This window comes from Panulirus ornatus, chromosome 29 (assembly GCF_036320965.1).
Source record: "Panulirus ornatus isolate Po-2019 chromosome 29, ASM3632096v1, whole genome shotgun sequence".
NCBI classification, from domain to species: domain Eukaryota; kingdom Metazoa; phylum Arthropoda; class Malacostraca; order Decapoda; family Palinuridae; genus Panulirus; species Panulirus ornatus.
The window spans coordinates 20080730-20105458 of NC_092252.1; the positions used below are offsets into that span (position 1 = coordinate 20080730).

Consider the following 24729-nt stretch of genomic DNA (forward strand, 5'->3'; position numbering starts at 1 on the left):
TATCATTACCATTATTATCAACATTATTGTTAATATTGTTATTATTATTACTATCAGTATTATTATTATTATTATTATTATTATTATTATTATTATTATTATTATTATTATTATTATTATTATTATTATTATTATCATTATTATTATTATCATTATTATAATTATCATTATTATTACACAAAACAATATTTGTGATTGCTGACTATCTTGTTATCTTACAGCTATACAGAACAATAATTGTGATCCCTGACTATCTTGTTATCTTACAGCTATACAGAACAATAATTGTGATCCCTGACTATCTTGCTATCTTACAGCTATACAGAACAATAATTGTGATCCCTGACTATCTTGCTATCTTACAGCTGCACAAAACAATATTTGTGATTGCTGACTATCTTGTTATCTTACAGCTATACAGAACAATAATTGTGATCCCTGACTATCTTGCTATCTTACAGCTGCACAAAACAATATTTGTGATTGCTGACTATCTTGCTGTCTTACAGCTATACAGAACAATAATTGTGATCCCTGACTATCTTGCTATCTTACAGCTGCACAAAACAATATTTGTGATTGCTGACTATCTTGTTATCTTACAGCTATACAGAACAATAATTGTGATCCCTGACTATCTTGCTATCTTACAGCTGCACAAAACAATATTTGTGATTGCTGACTATCTTGCTGTCTTACAGCTATACAGAACAATAATTGTGATCCCTGACTATCTTACTATCTTACAGCTACACAGAACAATAATTGTGATCCCTGACTATCTTACTATCTTACAGCTACACAGAACAATAATTGTGATCCCTGACTATCTTACTATCTTACACGTATGCAGGAAGGGTAATCAAATTCCATGTTTATCTTACAGGTACAGAGGCACACTAATCAAGACCCCTGACTATCTTATTGGAATACAGAGTAGTAATTTTGGTCATTTATTATCTTAGAGGTATATATAGGCTTTGATTAATGCCCATGGCTATCTTACAGGTATGCAGGGAGCGAGGATAAATAAGAGTTTATCATGGTAAGTGGGTGATGATGGAAGGTTCATCTTGTCATGTTGCAGGGATGGGCATCACCGTCTCCACCGCTGGACGGATTCTGAAGGGACAGAAGAAGGGCGTCTCAGGGGAAGAAGGGCACCTTATCTGGGAGAGGTTCCCTAACACTGCTTTGCTCAAGGTAATGTTATCATTAAATATCTCCATCATCACAAGAGATAGCAGCTCTTATCTATATCACTATTCTTATTGCTTAATGTGGAAGTAACTATATTCGTTATACACACACGATTCACGTCATATTTTATAGAATTTCTTTCCTTGTCTTCTCATGTTCCATTCCAGTATTTTGGTACACTTCTTCCCGTTTTCACCTACTGTTACGCTGCTGAGTTCAGAGCTCTTTTGCTGTAGAGTGCAGAGCTCATATGCTGTGAAGTGTAGAGCTCTTAAGCTGTAAAGTGCAGAGTCTTTCGGCTTTAGAGTGTTGAGCTCTTATGCTGTAGAGTGCAGAGCTCTTATGTTGTAGAGTGCAGAGCTCTTGTGCTGTAGAGTGCAGAGCTCTTATGAGGTAGAGAATAGAGCTCTTATGCTGTAGAGTGCAGAGTTCTTATGCAGTAGAGTGAAGAGCTCTTCTGCTGCAGAGTGTAGAACTCTTATGTGTAGAATGCAGAGCTCTTATACTGTAGAGTGTAGAGCTCTTATGTTGTAGAGTGAAGAGCTCTTATGATGTAGAGTGCAGAGCTCTTTTGAGGTAGAGTATAGAGCTCTTATTCTTTAGAGTGAAGAGCTCTTATATTATAGAAGGTAGAGCTTTTCTGCTGCAGAGTGTAGAGCTCTTATACTGTAGAGTGTAGAGCTCTTGTGCTGCAGAGTGTAGAGCTCTTATACTGTAGAGTGTAGAGCTCTTATGCTGTAGAGTGCAGAGCTCTTATGCTGTAGAGTGCAGAGCTCTTATGTTATAGAGTATAGAACTCTTATGCTGTAGAGTGCAGAGCTCTTATGAGGTAGAAAATAGAGCTCTTATGCTGCAGAGTGCAGAGCTCTTATGATGTAGAGTGCAGAGCTCTTATTCTGTAGAGTTAAGATCTCTAATACTATAGAGTGTAGAGCTCTTATGCTGTAGAGTGAAGAGCTCTTATGCTGTAGAGTGCAGAGCTCTTATGCTGTAGAGTGCAGAGCTCTTATGTTGTAGAGTATAAAGCTCTCATGTTGTAGAGTGCAGAGCTCTTATGAGGTAGAAAATAGAGCTCTTATGCTGTAGAGTGCAGAGCTCTTGTGATGTAGAGTGTAGAGCTCTTATGTTGTAGAGTATACAGCTCTTATGCTGTAGAGTGTACAGCTCTTATGATGTAGATTATAGAGCTCTTATGCTGTAGAGTGCAGAGCTTGCTGTAGAGTGCAGAGCTCTTATGAGGTGGAGAATAGAGCTCTTATGCTGTAGAGTGCAGAGCTTGCTGTAGAGTGCAGAGCTCTTATGAGGTGGAGAATAGAGCTCTTATGCTGTAGAGTGCAGAGCTCTTATGAGGTAGAGTATAGATCTCTTATTGTGTTGAGTGAAGAGCTCTTATGCTATAGAGTGTAGAGCTCTTATGTTGTAGAGTATAGAGATCTTATGCTGTAGAGTAAGGAGCTCTTATGAGGTAGAGTATAGAGCTCTTATTCTGTAGAGTGAAGAACTCTTATGCTATAGAGTGTAGAGCTCTTATGTTGTAGAGTATACAGCTCTTCTGCTGTAGAGTGTAGAGCTCTTATGATGTAGAGTATAGAGCTCTTATGCTGTAGAGTGCAGACTTCTTATGCAGTAGAGTGAAGAGCTCTTCTGCTGCAGAGTGTAGAGCTCTTATGCTGTAGAGTGCACAGCTCTTATACTGTAAAGTGTAGAGCTCTTATGCTGTAGAGTGCAGAGCTCTTATGTTGTAGAGTGCAGAGGTCTTATGCTGTAGAGTGCAGAGCTCATATGAGGTAGAGAATAGAGCTCTTATGCTGCAGAGTGCAGAGCTCCTATGATGTAGAGAATAGAGCTCTTATGCTGTAGAGTGCAGAGTTCTTATGCAATAGAGTGAAGAGCTCTTCTGCTGCAGAGTGTAGAGCTCTTATGTTGTAGAGTGCAGAGCTCTTATGATGTAGAGTGCAGAGCTCTTATGAGGTAGAGCATAGAGCTCTTATTCTTTAGAGTGAAGAGCTCTTATGCTATAGAGTGTAGAGCTCTTATACTGTAGAGTGTAGAGCTCTTATGCTGTAGAGTGCAGAGCTCCTCTGAGGTAGAGAATAGAGCTCTTATGCTGTAGAGTGCAGAGCTCCTATGAGGTAGAGAATAGAGCTCTTATGCTGTAGAGTGCAGAGCTCTTATGATGTAGATTATAGACTTCTTATGCTGTAGAGTGCAGAGCTCTTATGCTGTAGAGTGCAGAGCTCTTATGCTGTCGAGTGCAGAGTTCTTATGCTGTAGAGTATAGAGCTCTTATGCTGTAGATTGGAGAGCTATTATGGTGGAGAGTGTAGAACACTTACGATGTATAGAGCTATTATGTTATAGGGTGCAGAGCTCTTAAGCTGTGGAGTGCAGGACTCCTATGTTGTAGAGCGCAGATCTCTTATGCTGTAGAGCATAGAGCTCTTCTGCTATAGACTGTAGAGCTCTTATGCTGTAGAGTATAGAGCTCTTATGCTGTAGAGTATAGAACTTTTATGCTATAGAGTGTAGAGCTCTTATGCTATAGAGTGTAGAGTTTTTATGCTATTGAGTGCAGAGCTGTTATGCTATAGAGTATAGAGCTCTTATGCTATAGAGTGTAGAGCTCTTATGCTGTAGAGTTCAGAGCTTCTTTACTGTAGAGTGTAGAGCTCTTATATTGTAGAGGGTAGAGCTCTTATGTTGTAGAGTGTAGAGCTCTTACTGTGGGAAGCCTCACTAGGATATCAGAGAAGGGTTGTGAAGGAGCTCAAATCATTTCTTGGTACAGTTCACACACATCTGTCTTGGTACAGTTCACACACATCTGTCTTGGTACAGTTTACACACATCTGTCTTGGTACAGTTCACACATATCTGTCTTGGTACAGTTCACACACATTTGTATTGGTGTGGTTCACACACATCTGTCTTGGTCCGGTTCACACTCATCTGTCTTGGCACGGTTCATACACATCTGTCTTGGCACGGTTCACACACACATTTGTCTTGGTCCGGTTCACACTCATCTGTCTTGGCACGGTTCATACACATCTGTCTTGGCACGGTTCACACACACACATTTGTCTTGGTCCGGTTCACACACATCTGTCTTCGTACGGTTCACACACACATCTGTCTTCGTACGGTTCACACACACACATGTCTTGTTACGGTTCACACACACATCTGTCTTGGTACGGTTCACACACATCTGTCTTGGTAAGGTTCACACACACACATCTGTCTTGGTAAGGTTCACACACATTTGCCTTGGTGTGGTTCAATCACATATGTCTTGTTACGGTTCACAAACATCTGTCTTGGTGCGGTCGCACACAGGTTTCTGAGCGATTATACTCTCTCTCTCTCTCTCTCTCTCTCTCTCTCTCTCTCTCTCTCTCTCTCTCTCTCTCTCTCTCTCTCTCTCTCTCTCTCTCTCTCTCTCTCTCTCTCTCTCTCTCTCTACCAGACACATCTCCTGCAGACATACACCGTTGACTAGCATGTCTTGTATCTCCCCCAGACTACACCGTTGACTACTATGTGTTGTCTCTCCTCCAGACATACACCGTTGACTAGCATATGTTTTATCTCCCCCAGACATACTCCGTAGACTACCAAGTGTCGTATCTCCCCAAGACATACACCGTTAACTAGCATGTGTTGTATTTCCCCCCAGACATCAATGTTGAATAGCATGTGTTGTATCTCCTCCCAGACATACACGTTCACTAGGATGTGTTGCATCAACCCCAGAAAAACACAGGCGACTAGGATGTGTTGCATCAACCCCAGAAAAACACCGCTACTAGCATGTAATGTATCTCCCCCAGACATATACCGTTGACTAGCAGGTGTTGTATCTATCCCAGACGTATACCGTTGACTAGCAGGTGTTGTATCTCCCCCAAAAATACACCGTTGATAAGCATGTGTTCTATCTCTCCCAGATATACACCGTTGACTAACATGTGTTGTATCTACCCCAGAAGGTACACCATTGACGAGCATGTGTTATGTCTCCCCCACACATACACCGTTAACTAGCAAGTGTTGTATTTCTCCCAAACATTCAGCGTTGACTAGCATGTGCTGTATCTCCCCACAGACATACACCGTTGACTAGCATGTGTTGTATCTACCCCAGATATACACCGTTGAATTGGATGTATTGTATATCCCTCCCAGACATACACCGTTGACTAGCATGTTTCGTATCTCCCCTAGACATACACCGTTGACTAGTATGTGTTTTATCTCCCCCCAAACATACACCATTGACTCGGATGTGTTACATCTCCCCCAGACAGACACTGTTGATTAGCATGTGTTGTATCTCCCCCAGACATACACCGTTGACTAGCATGTGTTGTATCTCCACCAGACATACACCATTGACAAGCAGGTGTTGTATCTCCCCCAGACATACACCGTTGACAAATAGCTGTTGTATCTCCCCCAGACATACACCGTTAACTAGCAAGTGTTGTATTTCTCCCAAACATACACCATTGACAAGCAGGTGATGTATCTCCCCTAGACATACACCGTTGACTAGCATGTTTTGTATCTTCCCCAGACATACATGGTTGACTAGCAGGTGTTGTATCTCCCCCCAGACATACACAGTTGACAAATAGCTGTTGTATCTCCCCCAGACATACACCGTTGACTAGCATGGTTTGTATCTCCCCCAGATATACATCGTTGACTACCTTGTGTTGTATCTCCCCAAGACATACACCGTTGACAAGCATGTTTTGTATCTCCCCAGACATACACCGTTGACTAGCATGTGTTTTATCTCCCCCAGACATACATAGTTGAAAGGCAAGTGTTTTATCTCCCCCAGACATACAAAGTTTACAAGCAGGTGTTCTATCTCTCCCCCAGACATACACAGTTGACTATTATGTGTTTTATCTTCACAAGACATACACAGTTGACTAACATGTGTTTTATCTCCCCCCAGACATACACAGTTGACTAACATGTGTTTTATTTCCCCCCAGACATACACAGTTGATAAGCAGGCGGTTTGTCTCCCCCAGACATACACAGTTGTCAAGCAGGTGTTGTATCTCTCCCTTAGGAATGCCAAGTTAACTAGCATGTGTTGTATCCCCCAAGACATACATCGTTGACTATCATGTTTTCTATTTCCCCCAGACATACACAATTGACAAGTAGGTGATGTATATCCACCCGACATGCGCAGTTGACAAGCAGGTGTTCTATATCCCCCCAGACATAAATAGTGTACAAACATGTGTTGTATCTCATCCAGACATGCACTATTGACTAGCATGTGTTTTATCTCCCCCAGACATACACAGTTGACTAGCATATGTTGTAACTCTCCTAGACATACAAAGTTGACTACAATGTGTTGTATCTCCCCCTGTCCTACGCCGTTAACTAACATGTGTTGTATCTCCCCAAGATATACACAGTTGACTAACATGTGTTGTATCTCCTCCTGTCCTACACCGTTAACTAACATGTGTTGTATCTCCCCCTGTCCTAATACCGTTGACTAACATGTGTTGTATCTCCCCCCCCCAGACGTACACCGTTGACTAGCATATGTTGTATCTCCCCCCGGACATACATCGTTGACTAGCATGTGTTGTATATCCCCCAGACGTTCACCGTTGACTAGCATGTGTTGTATCTCTCCCCCAGACATACACTGTTGACAAATAGGTGTTGTATCTCACCCATATATACGCCATTGACTAGCATGTATTGTATCTCCCCCAGTCGTGCACCGTTGACTATCATGTCTTGTACCTCTCCCCCAGACATACACCGTTGACATATAGGTGTTGTATGTCCACCAGATATACGTCGTTGACTAGCATGTGTTGTGTCTCCCCCAGACATACACAGTTGACAAGCAGGTGTTTCATCTCCCCCAGATCATACCCAGTTAACAAGCAGGTGTTGCATCTCTCCCCCAGACATACACAATAGACTAGCATATGTTTTATCTACCCCCAGACATATACAGTTGACAAGCAGGTGTTGTGTCTCTCCCCCAGACATACACCGCTGACAAATAGGTGTTGTATCTCCCCCCAGACGTACACCATTGACTAGCATATGTTCTATCTCCCCCAGACGTACACCGTTGACTAGCATGTCTTGTATCTCTCCCCCCAGACATACACTGTTGACAAATAGATGTTAAATCTCCCCCCAGACATACATCGTTGACTAGCATGTGTTGTATCTTCCCCTAGATATACACCGTTGACTAGCATGTCTTGCATCTCTCACCCATACATACATCTTTGACAAGCAGGTGTTGTATCTCCACCCAGACATACACCGTTGACAAGCAGGTGTTGTATCTCCACCCAGACATACACAGATGACAAGCAGGTGTTGTATCTCCACCCAGACATACACAGTTGACAAGCAGGTGTTGTATCTCCACCCAGACATACACAGTTGACAAGCAGGTGTTGTATCTCCACCCAGACATACACAGTTGACAAGCAGGTGTTGTATCTCCACCCAGACATACACAGTTGACAAGCAGGTGTTGTATCTCCACCCAGACATACACAGTTGACAAGCAGGTGTTGTATCTCCACCCAGACATACACAGTTGAGTAGCAGGTGTTGTATCTCCACCCAGACATACACAGTTGACAAGCAGGTGTTGTATCTCCACCCAGACATACACAGTTGACAAGCAGGTGTTGTATCTCCACCCAGACATACACAGTTGACAAGCAGGTGGCGGATAGCGCGGGGACAGCCAACGCCTACTTGTCTGGCGTCAAGTCCAGGTCCAGGATGATCGGGCTGACTGGTGCGGTGGACTACAGTGACTGTGACGCATCCCTCCGCCCGGAGAACCGTCTGGACTCCATCATCAAGTGGGCGCAGGACGCTGGCAAGGATACAGGTGGGTAGTGGCACACTGAAGGGAGGGAGGATATCAGTGTGTAAGGGCGTACTGTGAAGGATGCAGGTGGATAGTTGCACACTGAGGAAGATACAGGTGGATAGTGTCATACTGCGAGTCATACAGGAGGGTCGTGGCACACACTGAAGAGGATACATGTGGGTAGTCACTAAACTGGGGAGGGCACAGGTGGGTACAGGCACACTGGGGAGGATACAGGTGTGTAGTGGCACACTAGAGAAGATACAGTTGGGTAGTAGCACACTGGGGAGGATACAGATGGGTAGTGGCACACTAGAGAAGATACAGTTGGGTAGTAGCACACTGGGGAGGATACAGATGGGTAGTGGCACACTAGAGAAGATACAGTTGGGTAGTAGCACACTGGGGAGGATACAGATGGGTAGTGGCACACTAGAGAAGATACAGTTGGGTAGTAGCACACTGGGGAGGATACAGGTGGGTAGTGGCACACTAGAGAAGATACAGTTGGGTAGTAGCACACTGGGGAGGATACAGATGGGTAGTGGCACACTAGAGAAGATACAGTTGGGTAGTAGCACACTGGGGAGGATACAGATGGGTAGTGACACAGTGGGGAGGATATAATCATTTCAGTATATTTAGCAAACTTCCTTCAACATCATACGTTAACATGACCTTCCATTGATACCATACATCAACATGACCTTCCATTTACACCATACATCAACATGACCTTCCATTAACATCATACATCAACATGAACTTCCATTAACACCATACATCAACATGAACTTCCATTAACACCATACATCAACATGACCTTCCATTAATACCATACATCAACATGACCTTCCATTAACACAACACATGAACATGACCTTCCATTCACATCATACATCAACATAACCCTCCATTAATACCATACATCAACATGACCTTCCATTAATATCATATGTCAACATGACCTTCCATTAACACTATAAATCAACATGACCTTCCATTAACACCATACATCAATATGACCTTCCATTAACAGCATGCATCAACATGAACTTCCATTAACACTATACAACAACATGACCTTCCATTAACACCATACATCAACATGAAATTCCTTTAACACCATACATCAACATATATCAACATAACCTTCCATTAACATCATACATTAGCATGACCTTCCATTAATATCATACAACAACATGACCTTCCATTAACATCATACATCAACATGACCTTCCATTAACACCACACGTTAACATGACCTTCCATTAACACCATACATCAACAGGAACTACCATTAACGCCATACATCAACATGACCTTCCATTAACACTATATATTAACATGACCTTCCATTAACATCATACATTAACATGAACTTCCATTAAAACCATACACCAACTTGACCTTCCATGAACACCATACATCAACATGACTTTCCATTAGCACCATACATTAACATGAACTTCGATTAACATCACACATCAACATGACCTTCCATTAACACCAAACATCAACATAACCTTCCATTAACGCCATACATCAATATGACCTTCCATTAACACCAAACATTAACATGACCTTCCATTGACAGCATACATCAACATGACCTTCCATTCAACCCATACATTAACATAACCTTCCAATAACACCATACATCAACAGGACCTTCCATTAACACTATACATCAACTTCACCTTCCATTAACACCGTAGATTAACATGAACGTCCATCAGCACCACACATCAACATGACCTACTATTAACACCACACATCAACATGACCTTCCATTCACACCACACATTAACATGACCTTGTATTAACACCATACATTAACATGACCTTCCATAATCACCATACATCAACAAGACCTTCCATTAACAACCATACATCAACATGACCTTCCATTAACACCATACATTAACATGACCTTCCATTAACACCATACATCAACACGACCTTCTATTAACAAATTACATCACATGACCTTCCATTAACACCATACATCAATATGACCTTCCATTAATCTCATACATCAACATGACCTTCCATTAACGCCATACATAATCATGACTTTCCATTAACACCATACACCAACATGACATTCCATTAACACCATACATTAACATGACCTTCCATTAACACCATACATTAACATGACCTTCCATTAACACCATACAATAACATGACCTTCCATTAACACCATACATCAACATGACCTTCCATTAACGCCATACATAAATATGACTTTCCATTAACACCATACATCAACATGGCATTCCATTAACACCATACATTAACACGACCTTTCATTAACACCATACTTCAACATGGCATTCCATTAGCACCATACATCGCCATACATCAACGTGATTTTCCATTAAAACCATAGATTACCAAGACCTATTAACATCATACATCAATATGACCTTCCATTAACAGAATGCATCAACATGAACTTCCATTAACACCATACAACAACATGACCTTCCATTAACGCCATACATAAACATGACTTTCCATTAACAGCATACATTAACATGACATTTCATTAACACTATACATCAACATGGCCTTCCGTTAACACCATACATTAACATGACCTTCCATTAACACCATACATTAACATGACCTTCAATTAACACCATACTTCAACATGAACTTCCATCAACGCCATACATAAATATGACTTTCCATTAACACCACACATCAACATGACATTCCATTAACACCATACATCAACATGACCTTCCATTAACGCCATACATAAACATGACTTTCCGTTAACATCATACAATAACATGACCCTCCATTAACACCATATATCAACATGACCTTCCATTAACACCATACATCAACATGACCTACCATTAACACCATACATCAACATGACATTCTATTAACACCATTCATCACCATACGTCAATATGAGCTTCCATTAACACCATACAACATGACATTCCATTAACACCATACATCAACATGACATTCTATTAACGCCATACATCACCATACATCAACATGACCTTCCATTAACACCATACATTAGCATGACCTTCCATTAACATCATATATCAACATGACCTTCCATTAACACCATACATTAACATGACCTTCCAATAACACCATACATCAACATGACCTTCCATTAACACCATACATCAACATGAGCTTCCATCAACCCCATACATTAACATGACCTTCCATTAACACCATACATCATCATCACCTTCCATTAACACCATACATCAACATGACCCTCCATTAAAGCCATACATCAACATGACCTTCCATTAACACTATACATTAACATGACCTTCCATTAACACCATGCATTAATATGAACTTCCAATAACACCATACATTAACATGACCTTTTATTAACACCATACATCAACTTGACCTTCCATTAACACCATACATCAACATGACCTTCCATTAACACCATACATCAATATGAACTTCCATTAACACCATACATCAATCTGACCTTCCATTAACACCATACATGAACATGACCTTCCATTAACGCCATACATAAACATGACTTTCCATTAACACCATACATCAACATGACATTCCATTAACACCATACACTAACATGACCTTCCATTAACACCATACATTAACATGACCTTCCATTAACACCATACAATAACATGACCTTCCATTAACAAAATACATCAACATGACCTTCATTAACGCCATACATAAATATGACTTTCCATTAACACCATACATTAACATGACCTTCCAATAACACTATACATCAACATGGCATTCCATTAACACCATACATTAACATGACCTTTCATTAACACCATACGTCAACATGGCACTCCATTGACACCATACATCGCCATACATCAACATGATTTTCCATTAAAACCATACATTACCATGACCTTCTATTAACATCATACATCAACATGACCTTCCATTAACACCATACATTAACAAGACCTTCCATTAACACCATACAACAACATGGCCTTCCATTAACGCCATACATAAACATGACTTTCCATTAACACCATACATCAACATGACATTCCATTAACACCATACATTAACATGACCTTCCGTTAACACCATACATTAACATGACCTTCCATTAACACCATACATTAACATGACATTCCATTAACACCATACATCAACATGAACTTCCATTAACGCCATACATAAATATGACTTTCCATTAACAACATACAGCAACATGACATTCCATTAACACCATACATCAACATGACCTTCCATTAACGCCATACATAAACATGACTTTCCGTTAACATCATACAATAACATGACCCTCCACTAACACCATATTCTAACATGACCTTCCATTAACACCATATATCAACATGAACTTTAACACCATACATCAACATGACCTTCCATTAACACCATACATCAACATGACATTCTATTAACACCATACATCACCATACATCAACATGAGCCTCCATTAACTCCATACAACAACATGACCTTCCATTAACACCATACATCAACATGACATTCTATTAACACCATACATCACCATACATCAACATGACCTTCCATTAACACCATGCATTAGCATGACCTTCCATTAACATCATATATCAACATGACCTTCCATTAACACCATACATTAACATGACCTTCCAATAACACCATACATCAACATGACCTTCCATTAACACCATACATCCATATGAGCTTCCATCAACCCCATACATTAACATGACCTTCCATTAACACTATACATTAACATGACCTTCCATTAACACCATACATTAACATGACCTTTTATTAACACCATACATCAACTTGACCTTCCATTAACACCATACATCAACATGACCTTCCATTAACACCATACATCAATATGAACTTCCATTAACACCATACATCAATCTGACCTTCCATTAACACCATACATGAACATGACCTTCCATTAACCCCATGCATTAACATGATCTTCCATTAACACCATACATCAACATGATCTTCCATTAACACCATACATCAACATGACCTTACATTAACATTATACATCAACATGACCTTCCACTAAAACCATTCATTAACATGACTCTCCATTAGCACCATACATCAGCGTGACCTTTCATTAACACCATACATCAACATGACCTTCCAATAGCACCATACTTTAACATGAACTTCCATTAACACCACACATGACCTTCCATGAACACCATACATCAACATGACCTTCCATTAACACCATATATCAATATGAACTTCCATTAACACTATACATCAGCTTGACCTTCAAATAACACCATACATCAACATGACCTTCAATTATCAACATACATTAACATGAACTTCCATTAACACCACACATCAACATGACCTTCCATTAACACCATACATCAACATGACCTTCCATTAACACCATATATCAACAGGACCTTCCATTAACTAAATACATTAACATGAAATTCCATTAACACCATATATCAACGTGACCTTCCATTGATATACATCAACATGACCCTCCATGAATACCATGCATCAACATGACCTTCCATTAACCCCATATTTCAACATGACCTTCCATGAGGCAGAATGTTGAACCTATCATGAACTTTCATCCTACCCATGAATACAGGTCATCTTCCTGACTCTACCACTACCCCTCACACACACATTCTTCACGGTAAGTACAAGTGCCTCTCCCACACACATCCCTTAAGGTAAGTACCAGTGCCTCACACACATCCTTCAAGGTAAGTACCATTACATCTCACACACACACACACACACACACACACACACACACACACACACACACACACACACACACACACACACATCCTTCAAGGTAGGTACCAGTACCTCTCACACATATCCTTCAAGGTAAGTACCAGTACCTCTCACACACATCCTACAAGGTAAGTCCCAGTAAATCACACACACACACACACACACACACACACACACACACACACACACACACACACACACACACACACATCCTTCAAGGTAGGTACCAGTACCTCTCACACACATCCTTCAAGGTAAGTACAAGTGCCTCTCACACAACATCCTTCAAGGTAAGTGCCAGTACATCTCACACACACACACACACACACACACACACACACACACACACACACACACACACACACACACACACACACATCCTTCAAGGTAAGTACCAGCACCTCACACACACATCCTTCAAGGTAAGTACAAGTGCCTCTCACACACACATCCTTCAGTGTAAGTACCAGTACCTCTCTCACACACATCCTTCAATGTAAGTACCAGTACCTCTCACACACATCCTTCAATGTAAGTACCAGTACCTCTTTCACACACATCCTTCAATGTAAGTACCAGTACCTCTCACACACATCCTTCAATGTAAGTACCAGTACCTCTTTCACACACATCCTTCAATGTAAGTACCAGTACCTCTCTCACACACATCCTTCAGTGTAAGTACCAGTACCTCTCTCACACACATCCTTCAATGTAAGTACCAGTACCTCTCACACACATCCTTCAATGTAAGTACCAGTACCTCTTTCACACACATCCTTCAATGTAAGTAACAGTACCTCTTTCACACACATCCTTCAATGTAAGTACCAGTACCTCTCACACACATCCTTCAATGTAAGTACCAGTACCTCTCACACACACATCCTTCAGTGTAAGTACCAGTACCTCTCACACACACATCCTTCAATGTAAGTACCAGTACCTCACACACATCCTTCAATGTAAGTACCAGTACCTCACACACATCCTTCAATGTAAGTACCAGTACCTCTCACACACACATCCTTCAAGGTAAGTACCAGTACCTCTCACACACACATCCTTCAAGGTAAGTACCAGTACCTCTCACACACACATCCTTCAATGTAAGTACCAGTACCTCTCACACACACATCCTTCAATGTAAGTACCAGTACCTCTCACACACACATCCTTCAAGGTAAGTACCAGTACCTCTCACACACACATCCTTCAAGGTAAGTACCAGTACCTCTCACACACACATCCTTCAAGGTAAGTACCAGTACCTCTCACACACGCATCCTTCTAGGTAATCACCAGTATGTGGCTGTGGTGCGTGAAGACTAGCTAGATACTTGTCAAGTTTGTGATCAAAATTATTGTTTTATATGCAACAAGTTACTGTTGGATGAAGTTCCATAGTTGAAAATTGTCCATGACAACCATTATGGTGTATTCTCGCAGAGGACACTCATGTACAACATACTGCTTTGTTATGTCTTCACTGTGAAGCAGGTGGAGGATATACTGCTTTGTTATGTCTTCACTGTGAAGCAGGTGGAGGACATACTGCCTTGTTATGTCTTCACTGTGAAGCAGGTGGAGGACATACTGCTTTGTTATGTCTTCACTGTGAAGCAGGTGGAGGATATACTGCTTTGTTATGTCTTCACTGTGAAGCAGGTGGAAGACATACTGCTTTGTTATGTCTTCACTGTGAAGCAGGTGGAGGACATACTGCTTTGTTATGTCTTCACTGTGAAGCAGGTGGAGGATATACTGCTTTGTTATGTCTTCACTGTGAAGCAGGTGGAGGATATACTGCTTTGTTATGTTGATATCATCATTGTGGCCTTACTGAGTGTGCTTATGGCATATATAAGAACTTACAAATATTATTATATGTTCAATACATGCTAACCCTTCACCAAAACATATAAGCCAGATGTAGACATGACGTGCAGCCCCCTGGGTCACCTTACAGTGATGTTGAGTCTGTGTTCATGATATACAGGTAAACTTAATTACTTCCATTATCATGATAATTCAATTCAGTTGTTATGAGTTAGCAAACAATGGTTGAGCCCTTATGACCTCGTTAACTGGTAATGTTTATTTGTCGTTTACTGCTTTCCTTGTACTACCTGGCATCATCCAGGTCCCCTACACCAGGCGTCCTGGTACTAGTATGTCAATACTGAGGTGTGTTCGAGTGTATTGACCCCGTGTGTATGCAGGCATCGTGACCACAGCCCACGTGACAGACGGGTCTCCAGCAGCCCTGTACGCCAAGGCAGCCAGCCGTTACTGGCGGTGTGACACCAAGATGGAGAAGGACAACGTTACACACTGTATGGACATAGCACAACAACTGATCCACGAGGAACCTGGCAAGAAGATTAAGGTATGAGGGACACACACACTCTCTCTCTCTCTCTCTCTCTCTCTCTCTCTCTCTCTCTCTCTCTCTCTCTCTCTCTCTCTCTCTCTCTCTCTCTCTCTCTCTCTCTCTACACACACACACACACACACACACACACACACACACACACACACACATCTTGCTGTAGTAACAGAAGCAAGATATACACATCTTACTGTAGTAACAGAAGCATGATATACACATCTTACTGTAGTAACAGAATCAAGATATACACATCTTACTGTGGTAACAGAAGCATGATATACACATCTTACTGTAGTAACAGAAGCATGATATACACATCTTACTGTAGTAACAGAAGCAAGATATACACATCTTACTGTGGTAACAGAAGCATGATATACACATCTTACTGTAGTAACAGAAGCATGATATACACATCTTACTGTAGTAACAGAAGCAAGATATACACATCTTACTGTAGTAACAGAAGCAAGATATACACATCTTACTGTGGTAACAGAAGCATGATATACACATCTTACTGTAGTAACAGAAGCATGATATACACATCTTACTGTAGTAACAGAAGCATGATATACACATCTTACTGTAGTAAGAGAACATCTACTGGGTAACAGAAGATGATAACACATCTTACTGTAGTAACAGAAGCATGATATACACATCTTACTGTAGTAACAGAAGCAAGATATACACATCTTACTGTAGTAACAGAAGCAAGATATACACATCTTACTGTAGCAACAGAAGCAAGATATACACATCTTACTGTGGTAACAGAAGCAAGATATACACATCTTACTGTAGTAACAGAAGCAAGATATACACATCTTACTGTAGTAACAGAAGCAAGATATGCACATCTTACTGTGGTAACAGAAGCAAGATATACACATCTTACTGTGGTAACAGAAGCAAGGCGTGGGCTATAGATAGAGTTGTGCGGAGGATGGTGGATGTACTGGAAATGAGATGTTTATGAGGTGGTTTGATCGAGTAAGTAATGAAAGGGTAAGAGAGATGTGTGGTAATAAAAAAGAGCGTGGTTGAGAGAACAGAAGAGGGTGTTTTGAAATGGTTTGGTCACATGGAGAGAATGAGTGAGGAAAGACTGACAAAGAGGATATATATGTCGGAGGTGGAGGGAACGAGGAGTGGGAGACCAAATTGGAGGTGGAAAGATGGAGTGGAAAAGATTTTGAGTGATCGGGTCCTGAACATGCAGGAGGGTGAAAGGCGTGCAAGGATTAGAGTGAATTGGAACGATATGGTATACCCGGGTCGAAGTGCTGTCAATGGATTGAACCAGGGCATGTGAAGCGTCTGGGGTAAACCATGAAAAGTTTTGTGGGGCTGGATGTGGAAAGGGAGCTGTGGTTTCGGTGCAATATTACATGACAGCTAGAGACTGAATGTGAACGAATGTGGCCTTTGTTGTCTTTTCCTAGCGCTACCTCGCACACATGAGGGGGGAGGGGGTTGTTATTCCATGTGTGGCGGGGTGGCGATGGGAATGAATAAAGGCAGACAGTATGAATTATGTACATGTGTATATATAGTGCTGTGCTGGTCATGTGTCGGGCAGCTGCAGCAGCAGGAGGAGGGACTCTGACAGCTGCAGATGATCGCGGTGAGGAACAGTGTAGACAGTGCCACTGTGGCTATACAGTATGGAGAGAGAGAGAGAGAGAGAGAGAGAGAGAGAGAGAGAGAGAGAGAGAGAGAGAGAGAGAGAGAGAGAGAGAGAGAGAGAGAGAGAGAGAGAGAGAGAGAGAGAGAGAGAGATTGATGTTTCCTCCTTCAGGTGATAATGGGCGGCGGGCGCCAGGAGATGGGCGCGCCACTGGAGAAGGCCAAGCAGAGGTGTCCCAGGTCCGACGGTCGGAACCTGGTGCAGGAGTGGCAGACGGATAAGGAGGCTCAAGGAGCGACACATGCTTACGTCACCACCACCAGTCAGCTGCGACACGTCGACCCCGACACCACAGACTTCCTCTTGGGTAGGTGGAGCAGCCAGGGGTGGAGCAGCCAAGGGGTGGAGCAGCCAGGGGTGGAACAGCCAGGGGATGGATCAGCCAGGGGGTGGGGCAGCCAGGGGTGGAGCAGCCATGGGATGGAGCAGCCATGGGTTGGAGCAGCCAGGGGGTGGAGCAGCAAAGGGGTGGAGCAGCCAGGGGTGGAGTAGCCAGGGGTAGAGCGGCCAGGAAGTGGAGCAGCCAGGGGTGGAGCAGCCATGGGTTGGAGCAGCCAGGGGTGGAGCGGCCAGGAGTGGAACAACCAGGGGGTGGAGCAGCCAGGGGGTGGAGCAGCAAAGGGGTGGAGCAGCCAGGGGGTGGAGCAGCAAAGGGGTGGAGCAGCCAGGGGTGGAGTAGCCAGGGGTAGAGCGGCCAGGAAGTGGAGCAGCCAGGGGTGGAGCAGCCATGGGTTGGAGCGGCCAGGGAGTGGAGCGGCCAGGAGTGGAGCAGCCAGGGGTGGAGCAGCCATGGGTTGGAGCGGCCAGGGAGTGGAGCGGCCAGGAGTGGAGCAGCCAGGGGGTGGAGCAGCCAGGGGGTGGAGCAGCAAAGGGGTGGAGCAGCAAAGGGGTGGAGTAGCCAGGGGTAGAGCGGCCAGGAAGTGGAGCAGCCAGGGGTGGAGCAGCCACGGTTGGAGCAGCCAGGGGTGGAGAAGCCAGGGGTGGAACAGCCAGGGGTGAAGCAGCCAGGGGGTGGAACGGACAGGGAGTGGAGCAGCCAGGGGGTGGAGCAGCCAGGGGGTGGAACGGACAGGGAGTGGAGCAGCCAGGGGGTGGAGCAGCCAGGGCGTGGAGCAGCCAGGGGTGGAGCGGCCAGGGGGTGGAGCAGCCAGGGAGTGGAGCAGCCATGGGGTGGAGCAGTCAGGGGTGGAGCGGCCAGGGATGGAGCAGCCACTAAGTCGGGAAAACAGGAGGTGGGGCAGCCAGATCATATCACCAGTCTCCTGCGGTCACCAGATCATACCACCAGTCTCCTGCGGTCATCAGATCATACCACCAGTCTCCTGCGGTCATCAGATCATACCACCAGTCTCCTGCGGTCATCAGATCATACCACCAGTCTCCTGCGGTCATCAGATCATATCACCAGTCTCCTGCGGTCACCAGATCATATCACCAGTCTCCTGCGGTCACCAGATCATATCACCAGTCTCCTGCGGTCACCAGATCATATCACCAGTCTCCTGCGGTCACCAGATCATACCACCAGTCTCCTGCGGTCACCAGATCATATCACCAGTCTCCTGCGGTCACCAGATCATACCACCAGACTGGTGATCAGAGAGAAGACTGTGATTTTCGAGGTGTTTACGAATACGGAGGTTGGCGAAGGATTCAAAGATTTTGATAATGGTAGATATCAAAGCATTATGGCGATAGTTAGAAGAATCAGAAGAAAGTTTTGAAACATTAAAGGAACGTTCAAGACGAGCAAGCACAGGTGCAAGCACAGGTGCAAGCACACTCTTGCAGTACACGAGGATGGATGCCATCTGGACCATAAGCCTTGCTTGTGTCCAGAGAAAGAAGTACTTTCTGACAGTGTGAAAAGAGATTACGAGGCGAGGCATAGGATTAGTAAGAGGAGCTTAGAGGAATGTTAGAGTCATCCAAGGTGGAGTTAGAGGAGAAACGTGAAGCAAAGAGAGTTGCTTTGTGTACGGGAGAGACAGATATAATACCGCCAGGACGGAAAAGTGAAGGAAAGGTAGAGTGACAAAAGTTTTTAGTGATGTCCTTAGCTAAAGACCAGAAAGACTTATCAGTGGATGACGAGAAGTTATCGTACTTCCCTTGAATATAGTAACGCTTTGCCTCACGAATAACGTAACGATCACGGACATTGATAAATGGCGAATGAAAGTCAAGGAAGGAGAGATTATCCACGTCCGATATGCCTGATCCCTTGTCTGAATAGCCTCAGAACAGGAACGGTTGAATCATGGATTGGATGAAGAGATCGTCTTGGAGGAAGACGAGATAAATGTTTCCATTCCCGCCACCATAACCTCTGATGTGCGTTTGGTGGAGACACAAGCATCACCATCATAAGATACAATAATTGACCCAAGTAAACTGAAAAGAAGTTACGTAAGTTATTGCAGTCAGCTTGGTTCAGGAGCCAGTATCTACGCTTGGAATATAAGATTCATACAGTCATGGACGAGAGTTTACAACGAACAATATAGCACAAAGACTTTAAACTTCCAGGGATCAAGTGTTAGACTCTCTCTCTCTGATACCCGTATTGACCAACTGATACTCGTATTGACCAAATGATACCCGTGTTGAGCAACTGATACCCGTATTGACCAACTGATACCCGTGTTGGCCAACTGATACCTGTATCAACCAACGGATACCTGTGTTGGCCGACTGATACCCGTATTGATCAACTGATATCCTCTTGGCCAGCTGATACCCTACAGATCAACTAATACCTGTGTTGACTAACTGATACCCGTATTGACCAACTGATACCCGTGTTGACCAACTGATACCCGTGTTGACCAACAAATACCCGTATTGGCCAACTTATACTCTTTTGACCAACTGGCACCTGTGTTGACCAATTGATACCCGTATTGACCAACTGATACCCGTGTTAACTAACCGATACCCGTGTTGACCAACTGATACCCATTTTGGCCAACTGATACCTGTGTTGACCAACTGATACCAGTGTTGACTAACTGATAACCATGTTCACCAAGTGATACCCGTGTTGACCAACTGATATCTGCGTTGACCAACTGATATTCATGTTGACCAACTGATACCCGTGTTGACCAACTGATAAACGTGTTGACCAACTGATACCCGTATTGACTAATTGATATCCATGTTCACCAACTGATACCCGTGTTAACACAATGATACCCGTGTTGACAAACTGATACCCGTGTTGACCAACTGATACCTGTATGATCAACTGATACCCGTATTGAGCAACGGATACCCTTGTTGACCAACCTATACCCTTGTTGACCAACTATTACCCGTGTTGACCAATTAATACACGTATTGACCAACTGATACCCATGTTTATCAACTGATACCCGTGTTGACCAACTGATACCCACGTTGACCAACTAGTACCCGTGTTGACGAACTGATAACTGTGTTGACCAACTAATACCTGTGTTGACCAATTGATACCCATGTTGACCAACTGATACCCGTTTTGACCAACTGATACCCGTGTTGAACAAATGATACCAACGTTGACCAACTAATACCCAGTGGGGCTCCCATCAATCATCTTACATGATCATACAGGCAGGCACCAGTGGGGTTCCCATCAATCATCTTACATGATCATACAGGCAGACCTCAGTGGTTCTCCCATCAATCATCTTACATGATCATGCAGGCAGGCCTCAGTGGTTCTCCCATCAATCATCTTACATGATCATACAGGCAGGCCCCAGTGGTTCTCCCATCAATCATCTTACATGATCATACAGGCAGGCCCCAGTGGTTCTCCCATCAATCATCTTACATGATCATACAGGCAGGCCCCAGTGGGGTTCCCATCAATCATCTTACATGATCATACAGGCAGGCCTCAGTGGTTCTCCCATCAATCATCTTACATGATCATACAGGCAGGCCTCAGTGGTTCTCCCATCAATCATCTTACATGATCATACAGGCAGGCCCCAGTGGTTCTCCCATCAATCATCTTACATGATCATACAGGCAGGCCCCAGTGGTTCTCCCATCAATCATCTTACATGATCATACAGGCAGGCCCCAGTGGGGTTCCCATCAATCATCTTACATGATCATACAGGCAGGCCTCAGTGGTTCTCCCATCAATCATCTTACATGATCATACAGGCAGGCCCCAGTGGTTCTCCCATCAATCATCTTACATGATCATACAGGCAGGCCCCAGTGGTTCTCCCATCAATCATCTTACATGATCATACAGGCAGGCCTCAGTGGTTCTCCCATCAATCATCTTACATGATCATACAGGCAGGCCTCAGTGGTTCTCCCATCAATCATCTTACATGATCATACAGGCAGGCCCCAGTGGTTCTCCCATCAATCATCTTACATGATCATACAGGCAGGCCCCAGTGGTTCTCCCATCAATCATCTTACATGATCATACAGGCAGGCCCCAGTGGTTCTCCCATCAATCATCTTACATGATCATACAGGCAGGCCTCAGTGGTTCTCCCATCAATCATCTTACATGATCATACAGGCAGGCCTCAGTGGTTCTCCCATCAATCATCTTACATGATCATACAGGCAGGCCTCAGTGGTTCTCCCATCAATCATCTTACATGATCATACAGGCAGGCCTCAGTGGTTCTCCCATCAATCATCTTACATGATCATACAGGCAGGCCTCAGTGGTTCTCCCATCAATCATCTTACATGATCATACAGGCAGGCCCCAGTGGTTCTCCCATCAATCATCTTACATGATCATACAGGCAGGCCCCAGTGGTTCTCCCATCAATCATCTTACATGATCATACAGGCAGGCACCAGTGGGTTTCCCATCAATCATCTTACATGATCATACAGGCAGACCTCAGTGGTTCTCCCATCAATCATCTTACATGATCATACAGGCAGGCCTCAGTGGTTCTCCCATCAATCATCTTACATGATCATACAGGCAGGCCTCAGTGGTTCTCCCATCAATCATCTTACATGATCATACAGGCAGGCCCCAGTGGTTCTCCCATCAATCATCTTACATGATCATACAGGCAGGCCTCAGTGGTTCTCCCATCAATCATCTTACATGATCATACAGGCAGGCCTCAGTGGTTCTCCCATCAATCATCTTACATGATCATACAGGCAGGCCCCAGTGGTTCTCCCATCAATCATCTTACATGATCATACAGGCAGGCCCCAGTGGTTCTCCCATCAATCATCTTACATGATCATACAGGCAGGCCTCAGTGGTTCTCCCATCAATCATCTTACATGATCATACAGGCAGGCCTCAGTGGTTCTCCCATCAATCATCTTACATGATCATACAGGCAGGCCTCAGTGGTTCTCCCATCAATCATCTTACATGATCATACAGGCAGACCTCAGTGGTTCTCCCATCAATCATCTTACATGATCATGCAGGCAGGCCCCAGTGCGGCTCCCATCAATCATCTTACATGATCATACAGGCAGGCCCCAGTGGTTCTCCCATCAATCATCTTACATGATCATACAGGCAGGCCCCAGTGGTTCTCCCATCAATCATCTTACATGATCATACAGGCAGGCACCAGTGGTTCTCCATCAATCATCTTACATGATCATACAGGCAGGCCTCAGTGGTTCTCCCATCAATCATCTTACATGATCATACAGGCAGGCCTCAGTGGTTCTCCCATCAATCATCTTACATGATCATACAGGCAGGCCTCAGTGGTTCTCCCATCAATCATCTTACATGATCATACAGGCAGGCCTCAGTGGTTCTCCCATCAATCATCTTACATGATCATACAGGCAGGCCCCAGTGGTTCTCCCATCAATCATCTTACATGATCATACAGGCAGGCCTCAGTGGTTCTCCCATCAATCATCTTACATGATCATACAGGCAGGCCTCAGTGGTTCTCCCATCAATCATCTTACATGATCATACAGGCAGGCCCAGTGGTTCTCCCATCAATCATCTTACATGATCATACAGGCAGGCCCCAGTGGTTCTCCCATCAATCATCTTACATGATCATACAGGCAGGCCCCAGTGGGTCTCCCATCAATCATCTTACATGATCATACAGGCAGGCCCCAGTGGTTCTCCCATCAATCATCTTACATGATCATACAGGCAGGCCTCAGTGGTTCTCCCATCAATCATCTTACATGATCATACAGGCAGGCCCCAGTGGTTCTCCCATCAATCATCTTACATGATCATACAGGCAGGCCCCAGTGGTTCTCCCATCAATCATCTTACATGATCATACAGGCAGGCCTCAGTGGTTCTCCCATCAATCATCTTACATGATCATACAGGCAGGCCCCAGTGGTTCTCCCATCAATCATCTTACATGATCATACAGGCAGGCCCCAGTGGTTCTCCCATCAATCATCTTACATGATCATACAGGCAGGCCTCAGTGGTTCTCCCATCAATCATCTTACATGATCATACAGGCAGGCCTCAGTGGTTCTCCCATCAATCATCTTACATGATCATACAGGCAGGCCTCAGTGGTTCTCCCATCAATCATCTTACATGATCATACAGGCAGGCCCCAGTGGTTCTCCCATCAATCATCTTACATGATCATACAGGCAGGCCTCAGTGGGGCTCCCATCAATCATCTTACATGATCATACAGGCAGACCTCAGTGGTTCTCCCATCAATCATCTTACATGATCATACAGGCAGGCCCCAGTGGTTCTCCCATCAATCATCTTACATGATCATACAGGCAGGCCCCAGTGGT

The 24729-nt window shown here is 43.7% G+C and overlaps 1 protein-coding gene across 2 annotated transcripts in view; it reads left to right on the forward strand.

Moving 5' to 3' along the window:
• Positions 1 to 24729, forward strand: part of LOC139758179 (alkaline phosphatase-like) — a 136778-nt gene that overhangs the window by 69642 nt on the left and 42407 nt on the right. For both annotated transcript variants that reach the window (XM_071679388.1, XM_071679389.1), the window contains exons 4-7: positions 1088 to 1203; positions 7927 to 8119; positions 16108 to 16274; positions 18082 to 18277. In XM_071679388.1, the coding sequence (XP_071535489.1) occupies positions 1088 to 1203; positions 7927 to 8119; positions 16108 to 16274; positions 18082 to 18277 (672 nt within the window). The remainder of the gene's footprint in view (positions 1 to 1087; positions 1204 to 7926; positions 8120 to 16107; positions 16275 to 18081; positions 18278 to 24729) is intronic.